This window comes from Malurus melanocephalus, unplaced genomic scaffold (assembly GCF_030028575.1).
Source record: "Malurus melanocephalus ecotype Western Australia unplaced genomic scaffold, MMel_1.1 scaffold_369, whole genome shotgun sequence".
In the NCBI taxonomy this organism is placed as follows: domain Eukaryota; kingdom Metazoa; phylum Chordata; class Aves; order Passeriformes; family Maluridae; genus Malurus; species Malurus melanocephalus.
Window position 1 is genome coordinate 120,665 of NW_026623601.1, and position 13,361 is coordinate 134,025.

The following is a 13,361-nucleotide window of genomic DNA, read 5'->3' on the forward strand; positions in this document are numbered from 1 at the left end:
ATGGGATGGGATGGGATGGGATGGGATGGGATGGGATGGGGCAGGATAGGATGGACAGAATGGGATGGACAGAATGGGATGGAATGAGATGGGAACGCGGATGGGATGGCGATGTTTTCCCACCATACCATCAAACCCTGACTTATAGCACACCCCACAGATGGGAATATCGGTGAGATGGCTCCAGCTACATTGTCCCCCAAGGCTGCCAGCCCCCTTCGTGCTGGTGGGAGCTCCCCTTCCCTCCCCTGGGGATGCAGCAGCCTCACACCGCCAGGATCTGCTTTGTTGCGGGGCTCTCCGCACCCCTGCCCCCCGTGCAGGGAGAGRAGGATCCTCCCCTGACCTGTGTTCCCATCATCCACCCGCCCGGGTGTTTTACGCAGACAGAGGCAATGATTTTAATGTCCCAGTGAACAAGCTGTCGGCACGCATCAGTCTCAAAGCCCAGCCTTCAGAGCCGCCTTCCCCTCGCAGCGCTGCCCGGCCCAGGAGAACCAATTCCAGCTCTGCACACACATGCGTGCGTGTGTCACCGGCACCCGTGATTTTCCAGCTTTTTCACTAAAAATCCTGGCAAACGGCGCTGCCGAGGAGGAGCCCGTGGTGGGGGTGGTTGGGGAGGTGCTGCCGGAGCCAGAGCGGGGCAGCCCCGCAGGCAGAGCCCGGTGATATGATGGGACCTGAGCGCTGCGGAGCCGTCAGGAGCCCGGGCAGAGCTGAGCCGAGAAAAGCCATGAGCAGAGCTGACATCTGCCCCCTGGGCGAGCAGCTAATGAGCGGAGACATTGTCCATTTGCGGAGACGGGGGAAAGTTAAAACATTTCCGAGCTGACACCTGGCAGCCTCCATCGGTGCTCCTGGCCAAAGAGCGAGGGCAGGACAAGGGAGGTGGGGCTGGAACGGGTCAGCCCCGGGCTCCAAAGGGCTGGGTGAGCTGCTCGGCCACGGCGTTGGCATCCCAGCAGTTCACCCACATGGCCCAAATCTGCCCTGCTTGCGATTTCCTGCCGCGTTAGGAGAGAAGCTGGTGCTTTCTGGGAGCTGGCGGGGTCCTGTGTGGATCCACACCCTACAAAGACAGCARCACGGCGGGGAGCACATTCCTGGCTCCAGCAGCGCCTCAGAGCTGCTCCAGGCTGGGATCTGGCTGTGGGCAAAGGCTCCTGCGTCCTGTGGTCTCCACATCCCGCGAGCAGGATGGCACTCAGCATCACCCAGCACCCCCCACGCTTCCACAAACCTAGTTCAGTCAGTCCCTATAAATCCAGCCTCCCTAAGCCCACTTGTCATGAGCTCTTCCCTAACTCACCTCACCCTCCTCGCTCCCCACCACCTTCCATGGGTGACGAGATGGGAGCGACGGAGCAGGAGAAGGGAGAGCCCTGTATCGCCCCTATCGCCTCCYGCTCTTCCCCTCGGGAAAACCTGGCTCTGAAAGTACTTCTGAGCCAGCAAACGCCCCCATTTCCCTCCCAAATCCCTGCCARTGTGGGAAAGCCCACACTGAGATGCTCTTCTCCCCACCTGCCTGCCTGCTTTCCCAAAGGCCAAGTGGATTTACAGGCAAATCATCTCCCTGCAATTATCCTGGCTGAGAGGGGAGATCCTGGAGCATCCTCAAGGCTTTCCACCAGCCTAAAAAGCAGCTTAAAAACACTGACATTACTCCACATGGCTTTCACCAGCTCCACCAACGAACACTCTTTGGTCTAGACCCTATTACAAGCATGATTTTCACCTGCCCAGCTCCAGGGATTTTTGTTGCTTTCCAACAGATACAGCCAGAAATGCCCAAAAGAAGGGTGCAACCCTTTCCCTGGGATGCCTGGGAGTGGAAACAGCAGCTGGGCTCAGGCTGCTCCTCCCTGGCACCCGCTGACCTGCTGGGCTCGAGCAGATGGAGCAGCCACAAATCCCCCCATAAGCCAGGGAAGGGACTAATCTCCTAGAGGACAAATGGGTTGCCAAAGGGGGAAAGCTCAACATTCCACCTTTTCCTCCCTTCTCCAGCRAACCCAGCAGTATCCAGCACATCCAGAGGGATCCCAGCATCCCTGAGGGCAGAGGAGCAGCGCCAGGAGTTTGGGTACCTGGTGGAGACCCGCTTTGGGGACAAGCAGACATTTAGGTCACAGCAAGCTAAGCCTTAAGTGCCCTGTGCAGGGAGACACGGCAGCTGGCGCCTCCAGGGTGAAAACCACATCTGCTGAGCTCTTAAAACTTTCAAAATGCTCCCCAGCCATGAAGGGCTGAGGCTTCTTCAAGACTGAGAGGCTCTTGGTGGGCATAGGAAGCCGGAGGAGCAGCCACTGGGATGAGCTGAACTACCCCCAGTGGATTCCCTCGCTGCTGGACAARGACTGGGTCTGCTGCAGTGGGTCASTCCAGGTCCTCAGGATGGCATCTGGAGAGCCAAACACACTCCCTTCAATGCACAGACAMCCCCAACAAGGACTGGGTCAAAGCACTTGGGCTGGGCACTGAGTCCCACAGCAGATCCCAGCAGGGACATCCCCCACGGCCACGCTCACCCTGCGTCCCTCAGAAAGGTGTTTCTGACCCCAAAAGAGAGGTCAGCCTAAGGACACACAGTCCTGCTCCCAGGGCCACCCACAAGCAGCCAGCTCTCTCCAACTCATTCCCCTTCTGCTCCAGAGGCCATGGAGAGGGAGAAGGTCAGCAAATTTCACGCCACCCTTCATTCTTCTGGGTTGTGCTTTTATCTCCTTCCCTCCTTTGTTTCTGGTGTCCCCTCTTCCCTCGCTCAAGGGCTGGAAAACTCCTCCTGTGTGCTCTCAAGGGACAAATGTCTCACCAGATCTCATCAGGGCTGCTCAGAAAACTCCGAGGTGGGAGAGCTGACGAGGACAGGCAGAAAAGCTGGGAAGGAGGAGCTGCAGCCCAGGGAAAGGATGGAAAAGGTGCAGCCTGGGATAGGTGGCATCTGGGTTTGGATTGCACCCTGCACCTCGGATGGAGGAGCGTGGACAGCCACAGAGCCTGGGAACCCCTGGAGGAGGTAACACCACAGCCACCAGCRGGGCACAGCCCCAGTGCCACTCCCCTGGGAACACATCCCACTGCACATCCCAGGGGATGGCCTGGGACACAGGGTGAGCCATTGGGGTGTCCCTGGCACCATGGCCACTCAAGCTGTGCAGTCAAAACAGGCGAATCCAAGTCCCTCACTTATCCATTGCCATGCCCCAGAGGGGAGATTTGGGGAAAATCCCAACACTTTCCTGAGGGAACCCCAAGAATACCTGTCYCCCAGGTGGGGAAACTGAGTCACAGAGGAAACCATCAAGCACAGGTTTATCTGCCCCRTGGAGCCACACTGTCACAGGGAAGGGCTTCATGTGCCAGACACCCTGGGCTCACATTATCATGCCGTGCTTTCACATTATCAGTCCAATAAAGGCCTCTAAATAGGGAATTGTTCTCATATTTTAAGGAAAGTTTAAAGGCACAGAGCAAGTGAGCATGTCTGGGAGTCTGGTCCAAGCAGGGTCACTCTAGAGATGGATTAGGCTTCCTGGCATGAAATAATTCCCCCCTCAAAACCTCAAAACTTTTTCTAAGCCCTCCGTTTTCTGCCTGCACAAAAGAGAGGAGGTTTTCCCTGGATTCCCTCACGCACTGCCATCACCAAAATTCCTCATTTTTACCTTTTTCAGAACACAATGGGCAAAGCAGGGACCTCATCACAGATCATCACCTGGGTTAAAGGGCACCTCTCTCCATGGTGGTGCCCACAGTGGTGGTGTCCCCAYGGTGTCAATGTCCCCACACCCATGGCTGTGTCCCCATGCCCACAGCAGTGTCCAGCCTGGAATGGCCACCATCCTGTGTGACCTGGGCCAGGGGGACACGCCACCATCCCACCAAGAGTCCCCTGGGCAGCCCCAGGCCTGTGGTGGGGCTGTTCCCTCCTCCTCACCTCCAGAGTGGGTTCTGGGYGCAGCACAGCGTGGGGGCACATCTGGCAGCACTGGGAGGGCACAGCTGCAGCTGGATGGGCAGCTCTTCCCCTGTGGGATAAAAGGATGAGGGTCAGTAATGGGGCAGAAACATCCCCCAAAAAATGCACCCTTTGCAGCCTGTTCCCATCCTGGGGACACCCACACAAGCATTTGAATATCACCCAGAAMCCGTGCCAGAGATGTCACCACCCCAATTCCCTAAGGACAGGCACRTCCTGCATGCAGCTTTACCCAACCCAGCTGACCAGAGCCCTCTAGGGCATGACCAGGACCCTCCAGGGCACTCGGATTTTCAGGAAATCATCCCCTCGTGCTGGCAAAGCAGGGACAGGAGTTTGCTCCTTGGTGGCAGGGATGCATGAGTCATCCTCCAGCCTGATACCCTTGAAACTGAGCCAAAAAAGCTTTTACCCAAAGTAGCCAGCAATAGGATACCAGAGCTGGATGGAGCTCCAGGATTAACCCTCTCCTGCCAGAAGCTGGCTGGGGCTGCCCTCCCATGCAGATCCTTTCTCCTCTGCTCAGTGCCGGATTTTCCCACTGGGTTGGTGGACACRATGCCAACACTTCCCTGACAAGGGTAGGGACAGGGACATGCCACGAGAATGGACCAAATGGGGCTAGAAACACAAGCCCATCACCTGGGGAATGGCATTTCTCTTCCACACCACAAACCCTGCCCAACAAACAGGACAATGGTTGCGGTCCACCAAAGGAAAAACACAACTCAGAAAAATAAGGTAGAAAATTTAAAGCTCTTTGTTTCACTGTTTTGGGGGGAAAGCTCTTGATTCCTGAACTCCTGAGTCCTTGTTTCATTTAGGAACCCACCAACCATCCAAAACTTCGATGGGATCCTCMCTGTTCAGTGTGCCAAGACTCGATRGGCTTTCCCCACAAKAGGGGGAACCAGCCTGCTGGAGAATCCCATATTCTCTCCTTTACAGAAAACAGCCCCTGGGGGACAGTATAATTTCTGTGTTAAAAGGAGGTTTTATTCCCTGACGGGACAGGGCAGCAGGATAGAGGATGATGCTCCTTGCCCAGGGCTGGGCATGAAGGGTCCACCCAGGGGTGGCTGCAGCACTGCAGCCTCCGTGCAGGGCTCCAGAACAAGCCCAGCCTCTCCTGGGGCCATCAAAATGAGAAGGGAAAGGTGCTGGGGGTTATATTGGTACCCACTAAACACGACTGGAGCATCCTGCCACAGCCCCATGGACCATCTCTTGACCCACCCCAGCAGTCTGGCAGCATCTGCACGGGTCTGCCCTGGACATTCAAAGCGAGCTCAGACAGGGATTTCCCTTTGGCATCCTCCCCAGGCCACTCCTTGAAAGCGCCGATTAGGTCACGGAGATTTTGAGTGGCTTCTTCACCTCCCACAGGGTTCTGCACCCCGGTTTGCTTCCTTCCCGTCTGCACTGGGGGCTGCTGCRTCCCCTCCACCCCGGGGGTTCCTGCCAGCCCACCCCAGACCCCGGTGCAGTGTCCTGTATCTCCCACCAGGACCACCCTGCATCCCTCAAGATGCACAGACGCCCTCTGCTCTCCCAAGGACAGCATGAACCGTGCAGGCCTGGAAAGCCCGGGACACCCGATCCATGGCACAGCAGCAGCCCAGGGGCACCAGCTGCCCATCTGCCCTGGGTTTGCTGCGTGCAGGAGCAGGGGGAATCCCTGCAGCAGTTCCCGGGATGCCATGCAGATCCGCACAGGCTGGGGATGGATGCTCTGCGGTGCACTGCGTGCTAGAGGGTGCTGCACAGGGCTGGGCTGCTGCACCCACCCCTCCCCAGGATGTCTCACCCAGACCCCAGCAGGACCTGCTGAAAGGGGATGGGCAGTACGTGCTGTCCCAGGAGTGAGAAYTGAACAAACGGAGCCCTCCTGCGCCCGCTCCGTGGGATGGGGGACAGTGGCCCCGGTGTGGAGCGATCCCAGTGCAGAGCACCCAGTGCTCCCTGGAGGCATGTGCTGAAGAACCAGCAGAGATCGAGAGGGTGGCAGGGGCTTAAAACCAGACCCTCCAAAGGTCCTTTCCAACCCAAACCATCCTGTGATTCCATGATGATTCTAATTTCAGAGGAAGGACAGAATAGTGCTGCCTGGGGAAATGGGCTCCCAGGAGATGATCTGCCCAGCTAAAGGGGAAGTTTGGAGGCCTGGGACCCCTTTTCTCCTCCTCCAGCTCTGATGCTGGGGCTGCACCTGCACCGCTTGGTGACCACCACGCCTGGAGCACGAGCTCACAACTGACCAGCAGACACTGGACCCCATGGGTGCGGGCACCCCAAACCCAGCAGCCAGGGCTCAGCAGCACACCGTGAGACCCCTCGRGACGCTTCCACCCAAAGCCATGCAGCATCCCCGCCGTCACCCATCCCATCCCCACGCAYCCTTCTCCCGCAGCGGCGAGTGCGGGTGTGCAGAAAGCCGCTCCCCTTGGAGACCCCTACTCGTCCCCAGGCAGGGACAGCACTTTGGGCTCGTTTCAGCAAAACCCGGGAGCCTCCCCAAGGCTGGGAGCCAGGCACCGACAACTCCCAACAGCCTCGCAGGGGAAGGTGTCAGAGCAAGGGAAGGTGTCAGAGCAAGGGAAGGTGTCAGAGCAAGGGGACACCTCCTGGGGACGGGGGGACGCGGAGGAGTGGGTCGGTGGGTGCCCGCCCGCCGCCCACCGGGGTAATGCCGCACCGGGAGCCGCCTCGCCCCGATGTCGCCGCCACCACACCCATCCGCGTCCCCGCCCGGGGACCCTCCATCCCGCTCCAGGTGTCGGGGTGCCCCTGCGGGACTGGGAGCTCCGTCCCGGCCCCCCGCGCCCAGCACACGGCGCCCCAGAGAAGGCACAGCCCTACCTGTGTCCGGACGGACGGGCGGACGGGCGGAGGGAGGGCTGGGGCAGGGCGGGGGAGCGGCAGGGCTGGCTCAGGGGCGGTGGCAGCCGGAGCCGAGCGGGTGCGCCCAGCCCTGCCCGCCACCCCCCCGGCTCTGCCCGGCCCCCCGACTTCCTGCCCCTGCCCCGTCCCTTCCCGTCCCAGACCCGCTCCCTGCCCCTGTTCGTGTCTAACCCCGCTCCTCTCCTGCCCCAACTCCTCCAGCCCCTGCTCAGCCCCTGCTCCTGCCCCAGCGCCTCCACTGCCCTCTCCCTAACCCAGCCCCTGCCGCAGCCCCTGTTCCTGCTCCTGCCCTGCCCTGTGGTGGCCGGGGGGAGTCCCGGGTGACACTGCTGAGGGTGACTGCCCCAGGGTGCTGGCATTGCCCGGGCGCACAGCATCTCCCCGGAGCCACATCCTGCGGAGCTCCCGCACCCAGACCCGTCCGCATTTAAGGAAGGGACCCAGCCCTGCCACCATCCAGGGATGGATACACAAGTGCCACCTGCCCGGGGGAGGGACAGGGTGGGGACAGGGAGCTGGCGGACACGTCTGCTGTGCTCTGGCCACCCTCCCCAGGACTACTTGGGGGACTCGGTAGGGCTGGAAGGGTCTGGGTGGGGATATCCACGCCGGGCTGCCTGAAGCCCTTCCAGGCTGGCTTGGGTGGGGCGGGTGTGCGTGTGTGACGGTCCCCGGACGGCTGGGATCCTGCTGCCGCACTTCCAGGCGGGAACGTATAAATATTTCAGCCGAATAGCCGAGCCCTGTCAGGTCGCATTTGCTTCTGGCAGGGTGAGTGCTGGCAAGGGGGGCGGAGAGGCGGGGAGAGGAGATGCCCTGGGAAGAGGCGCTGGAAGATGCGCTGGGAAGATGCGTCATGTCCCGGGAGATGGGGAGCGGCAAAGCACATCCCCCTGCCCGCCCGAGGCTTTCGGACGGGATTTGTCCCCGTGTCGGACACACGAGTGCCGGCGSAGCTCTGTCCCAGGGTGGCCGGGCTTTTCCTTTTCCTTTTCCGCACCCGCCCCTTCCTGCCCGCTGCACTGTGGGAGTTGTAGTCCCCGCACCGTCCCGCACGTGTGCCGCGACTACATTTCCCGAGGTACCCCGCATCCTCCTCCTCGCCCTGCCGCTCTGCCGGGCTCGCCGCGGATCCGGCGGGGACAGCGCCGGGGAGCTCCGGCATCCCCCGCGTCGCCCCCGGCCCGCAGCGCCCATGCCCGCCGCCCGCCAGGTACGGGGTGCGGGGTGCGGGGTCGCCGCGGATCCGGCGGGGACAGCGCCGGGGAGCTCCGGCATCCCCCGCGTCGCCCCCGGCCCGCAGCGCCCATGCCCGCCGCCCGCCAGGTACGGGGTGCGGGGTGCGGGGTGCGGGGTGGCCCCGGGGCGGGGGCGTGCCCGGTGACCGGGGGGAGTCCCAGGATGCCGGCGATATTGTTCCGCCCGGGTGCTGGGGATGTGTCAGGGCGAGCAGGTGCCGCGTTTCCCCCGTCTCCCTAACACCCTTGTGTGCCCCAAACGTGCACCCCAAATCCCCCGCAGCGCCCGTCCCTCGGTGCGGGGCGGGGGAGGCACAGGAGTGCCCGCACGGGGGGGCGAGAGTGTGTTTTAGGAGCTTCACGCTCCTCGCTTTAGCCAAAGTGCCCGTGAGAGTCGCGCAACCCCATTCGCGTGGCAGCTCCCCASAGAACACATCGCGCCTTGGCAGTGTCGCTTGTGTGTCACCGACACGCGGCTGGGGGGACAGCATCCCCCCGACCCCCGGGGCTGTCCCCTCTGCACCGCGGTGGCCGTGGCTTTGCGGGGAGCTGAGCCTGAGCTCGCCACCCGTGTCCCCGGGCTGACAGCGATCCGTGCCAAGGTCACGCCCCGGTGACCCGGCGATGAGCGGGTTCACACGGTGATAGCGGAGCAGCTCTGCTGCGTCCCGCCCTCTTTCTCTCCTCCCTCTCTCTTGGCTCCCTGGCTTGCCCCAGGGATGAAGGATAGAGCGTTCCTGGCACTCGTGCCCAATTACCTCGTGCGGAGCGTRCTGAGCGGCTCCGTGGATGTTTTCGAAAGGCGGAATTGGGTTCTGGTCTGGAGTCGCTTCATGTGTGGGGACACCCCTGGTGGGMATTAGGAGCCGGTGCTCCTGGGAATGGAGCAGCTTCGTGGAACTGCGTCCTGGATTTCACGTGAACAGTTTCCTGTGGGGCAGGGGCGTGTGTGTGCATCTCTCCTGGATGGGACATGGGGCCAGAGGGTGGCAAACATCTCACAGGGATCTTGGCACACGTGGTGGGGGCTGGCTGCAGGTGACATCAGCAGCCCAGCGTGGGGACAAGCAGGCGATGGGGCAGAGTCCAGGCACTCGCAGCTGGCAGTGGCCCCGGTGYGGTGCTGGGGTGGGCGCTGGGGGTGTAGCCCTTGCTCCTTGCCCCTTGCCYTTCCTGCCACGGTGGTGCTCCAGCCACTGCCGCACCGGCTCACTTAACCAGATCCTGCTTTGATCCCCAAGGATCTGTTGAAGATGTAGGGGCTGAGCCATGAGCTCTGGGACACGGTGTTTGGGTGATTGTCAGTGCTGAATCCCATGGGAACGCTGCTGGAGCGGTGAGTCCTCACTGGGGCAGATGGGCATTCGGCTTCCTGTGGGTTTTGGTCTCCTCCAGCTTTCCCTGCTCGCACTGGGGCTGGCTCACATCCCCGTTAGTCCCGTGTTATCCGGCAGCGGGGAGGGAATTATCCCCCAATTTCACCGTGTGGGATCCAGCRGGACACAGACTGGGACCATGAACTTAACTTTTTAATGACAGTGATTAGCTGTTCTGCAGTTATCAGGGTAATCAGCTTTCTAGACCTTGCTCCTGTGGCGTGGATTGGCATACGTGGAATTTTATGGCATGGAAAGTCACCTCAGTGACTCCTTGGGGGAGTGGGGAGCACTGGGAGGTCACSCAGTCCAGGCCTCCTCCCGTCCCTGCCCTCATCCCATGACCGCCACTCTGATCTCTTGGTGCTGCCAGCTTTCCTGCAGCCAAACCTCAGGATTTGAGCTTTTAATCCCCCTCTGGACCGCGAATCTCGTGGTGTTTTGCATTCTCCCTGGGCTGGGCATCGGGAAGAGCCGAGGGGCAGCCGCTCGCCCGTGGCTCAGCTGGATCCTGCCAGCCACCCGGCTACTGAGTAACGTGGGTGCCCTGTGCCCGGTGTGCACATTAACTCCCTCCACAGCCAGCACGTTCCTCCCTGTGTCCCCTCCACAGCGCAGGGCTCAGTGTCCCTCGGCCCCCAGGGAAGCATCGCTCTGGGAAGCAGCAAAACCCCACAGAGTCTAAAGGGGAGGATGAGGAGGCGATGGGAGCCGAGGATGCCCCGCGGTGGATCCCGGTGCTSCGCGCATCCAGGCTCCTCCGGATGCACGTGACGCACGAGCGCCGCCCGAAATGACCCCCCCTGCTTTTGCACAGCAAGACACACGGCCGCTTTTCTTCTTCCCAGAACATCTCCTGGGGAGAAGGTGGCGGTGTTTGTTTGCCTTGCGATTCTGGAGAAATTTTTGAGCCGGTGCCAAATGCTTCTTTTTCCACAGAAACCGCAGCGCCCTGGTTTTCCATGCGTCCGAGAGCGCCTGCGAACAGAGAGGGGCTGCGCGGTCTGGCAGAGCCCGTGTAGCTGATGGCTCCGGGGACAATGCCGCTGTCCTGCTGCAGAGCCATGCCCAAGATGGGTGATGGTGCCAAAAAGCCGGCGTCGGAGACGGCGCCGGAGCAGCGCTGGAAGCTACAGGTCTTCTACCTCTGCTTCTATGGCTTCATGACGCAGATCCGGCCCGGGGAGAGCTTCATCACCCCCTATCTCCTGGGGGCCGACAAGAACTTCACAAAGGCGGAGGTGAGCTGTGGGCACCCTGTCCCCCACCCTGCTGTGCCCCTTTGCGGCCGTGGGCACCGCCCTGGGGCTGCCCAGAGCATCCCTGTGTGGTTCTGAGGTGCACAGGGGTGTCGTGTTCTGGCCATGGTGACCCATGGTGGTGCTTTTTGGGGGCAGGTGATGTAGTATGGGTCCCTGTCTCATTTGGCTATGAGGTCACCCTCTCCCCTGAGTCCCAGGCTCAACTTTCCCTGGCGTAAGACCTCAYGTCCAGGCTGGCAGCTGACCTTGGGGGCGGTGCATGACCCCTGCCCACCTGAGCAGCCTGTGGGATGGCATGAGGGTGCTGGGCTGGGAGAAGCCAGGCCCCATCCCACTGGGGACWCCTTTCCACGATGGCATGTTGCTGCTGGCAGCGATGGGGTTAGGCCAGGAGGGGCCACAGTGTCGTCTCTCCCACCCAAAGGGTGCTGGCCCCGATCCCAGCCAGCTGCTGCGCCTGTGGGAACGCTGCGTTCCCAGCACGGGAAGGGGCCGAGCCTGGGCCAGACCCCGGCTGAGCACGCTGCTGGTCACGTTCCTCCCCGAGGAGGCGCTGCCATGGGGGTCAGCAGCTGGTGCCCACACCGTGCCCAGGTTGGGGGGCACCCCAGGGATGTGCCCGGCGCTCAGCCCCCCATCGCCCTCACGGCAGGTGACCAACATGATCACGCCGGTGCTGTCCTACTCCTACATGGCCGTGCTGGTGCCCATCTTCCTGCTGACGGACTACCTGCGCTACAAGCCTGTGCTGGTGCTGCAGAGCCTGAGCCACATCTCCATCTGGCTGCTGCTGGTGCTGGGCACCTCCGTGCTGGCCATGCAGCTGATGGAGTTCTTCTACGGCATCACCATGGCCGCCCGCATCGCCTACTCCTCCTACATCTTCTCGCTGGTGGCCCCATCCCGCTACCAGCGCATGGCCAGCTACTCCCGTTCTGCCGTGCTCCTGGGCGTCTTCACCAGCTCCGTGCTGGGCCAGCTCTGTGTCACCCTGGGCGGCGTCTCCTTCCTCACCCTCAACTACGTCTCCTTGGGCTTCGTCAGCTTCGGCCTCATCCTCACCCTCTTCCTGGAGCGGCCCCGGCGGAGCATGTTCTTCAACCGGCCCGGGGAGGCCGGCGAGGCGGCGGCGCCCACCGAGCTGGACAGGATGGCCATCGGGGACGGCAGCAGGGATGCGCGGGGCTGGCGGGACATGGTGCTGTGCCGCATGCTGCGRGAGCTGGGGGCGCTGGCCAGGCAGCCCCAGCTGCGCCTCTGGTCCCTGTGGTGGGTCTTCAACTCGGCCGGCTACTACCTGATGCTGTACTACGCCCACATCCTCTGGAACGAGATCTCGCCCACCACCGACAACCGCCGCGTGTACAACGGAGGGGTGGATGCTGCCTCCACGCTGCTGGGTGAGMCGGCCTGCCATGGGGACACTGGGGCTGTGAGGGGACACGTTCTGCTGTCTGCTGTGGGAACGGCTGGGGACACCGGGGAGGTGGCGGGGTCACCCCCGTCCTGCTGCATCCCCTGGGAATGGCTGGGATGCYGTGGGACACTCCATCCCACCACACTCCTTGGGAACAGCAGTCCTTGTGGAATTTTTGATGGTTTGGCATTGGGGATGGCATGATCTAGGTTGGGCAGGCGATCCCCAAGGTGCTCACAGCATCCTCGATCCCTCCCCAGGAGCCGTGGCCTCCTTTGCTGCCGGATACATGAAGATCCGCTGGACGCTGTGGTCGGAGCTGGTGATCGGAGTGGTGACGGCATTCCAGGCGGGACTGCTCCTGCTCATGAACTCCACCACCAACATCTGGCTGTGCTACGCCGCCTACATCCTGTTYCGTGGCTCCCACCAGCTCCTGGTGCCCATTGCCATGTGCGTGGCGCTCCTGGGGACCCGCTCCTGCCCCGGCAGCTGGGTGGGTACCAGGGTTTCACCAGCGCTCCCATTTCTCCCAGTTTCCAGATCGCTACCTCCCTCTCCAAAGAGCTCTGCGCCCTGGTCTTCGGCGTCAACACCTTCTTTGCCACCGTGCTGAAGACCATCATCACCATCATCGTTGCCGACAAGAGGGGCTTGGGCTTGTCTGTGCATCCCCAGGTAGGGCCGGGGGGCAGCTGGGGTGGATGGAGGTGGTCCCTGAACGGTGTGGGATGACTCCAAGTGCYGCTCTCTCCCCTCTCCTCTCCGCAGTTCTACGTGTATTTTGGCTACTTCACGCTGCTGGCCGTGGTTTACCTGCTGGCAGCCGTTGCTGTGGGCGTCCGGCACAGCCGCCGTGGGCAGCCAGCAGAGCTGGCGCTGGCCAAGGGGCCATGCCAGCTCCCCGTGGAGGTTCCAGCGCAGGAGAAGAGCCCGGAGGTGGGCACCGCACGCGCCTGAGCGCTGGCACTGCGGCGCCACGGCTGGCTCTTGTCGTCATTGTCACCGTGCGCTCGGTGTCCTGTCCCACCGCTGGCCCTGGGCGCTGGACTGTCCAGGATGGAACCCTTGGGACACGTTTTCTGCTCTGAGGACGGCGCTGTGCCCCTTCCCGGTGCCCACACACACACAGACCGGGGTCAGGATTCCCGTGGTGCCACCGCCATGTCCCTGCGGGGGTAC

General features: G+C 62.1%; 2 protein-coding genes across 3 annotated transcripts in view; one reads left to right on the forward strand and one right to left on the reverse strand.

Moving 5' to 3' along the window:
- The window catches only part of PCBP3 (poly(rC) binding protein 3), a 51,139-nt gene extending 44,227 nt beyond the window's left edge, over positions 1–6,912 (reverse strand). Inside the window, exons 1-2 of the mRNA XM_057378653.1 lie at positions 6,845–6,912; positions 3,944–4,034 (exon numbers count right to left, since the gene is read on the reverse strand). The gene's annotated coding sequence lies outside the window, so the exon portion shown is untranslated. The remainder of the gene's footprint in view (positions 1–3,943; positions 4,035–6,844) is intronic.
- A 1,210-nt stretch (positions 6,913–8,122) lies between these two features.
- SLC19A1 (solute carrier family 19 member 1) lies at positions 8,123–13,330 on the forward strand. Of its 2 annotated transcripts, XM_057378635.1 has the most exons (7): positions 8,123–8,212; positions 9,366–9,460; positions 10,440–10,741; positions 11,415–12,162; positions 12,440–12,632; positions 12,716–12,857; positions 12,951–13,330. In XM_057378635.1, exons 3-7 carry the CDS (start codon positions 10,526–10,528, stop codon positions 13,137–13,139), a joined length of 1,488 nt encoding a protein of 495 aa, XP_057234618.1. In that variant the 5' UTR covers positions 8,123–8,212; positions 9,366–9,460; positions 10,440–10,525; the 3' UTR covers positions 13,140–13,330. The 2 variants fall into 2 exon arrangements, with proteins under 2 accessions (XP_057234618.1, XP_057234617.1); XM_057378634.1 differs by lacking the exon at positions 9,366–9,460.
- The last annotated feature ends 31 nt before the right edge of the window (positions 13,331–13,361 follow it).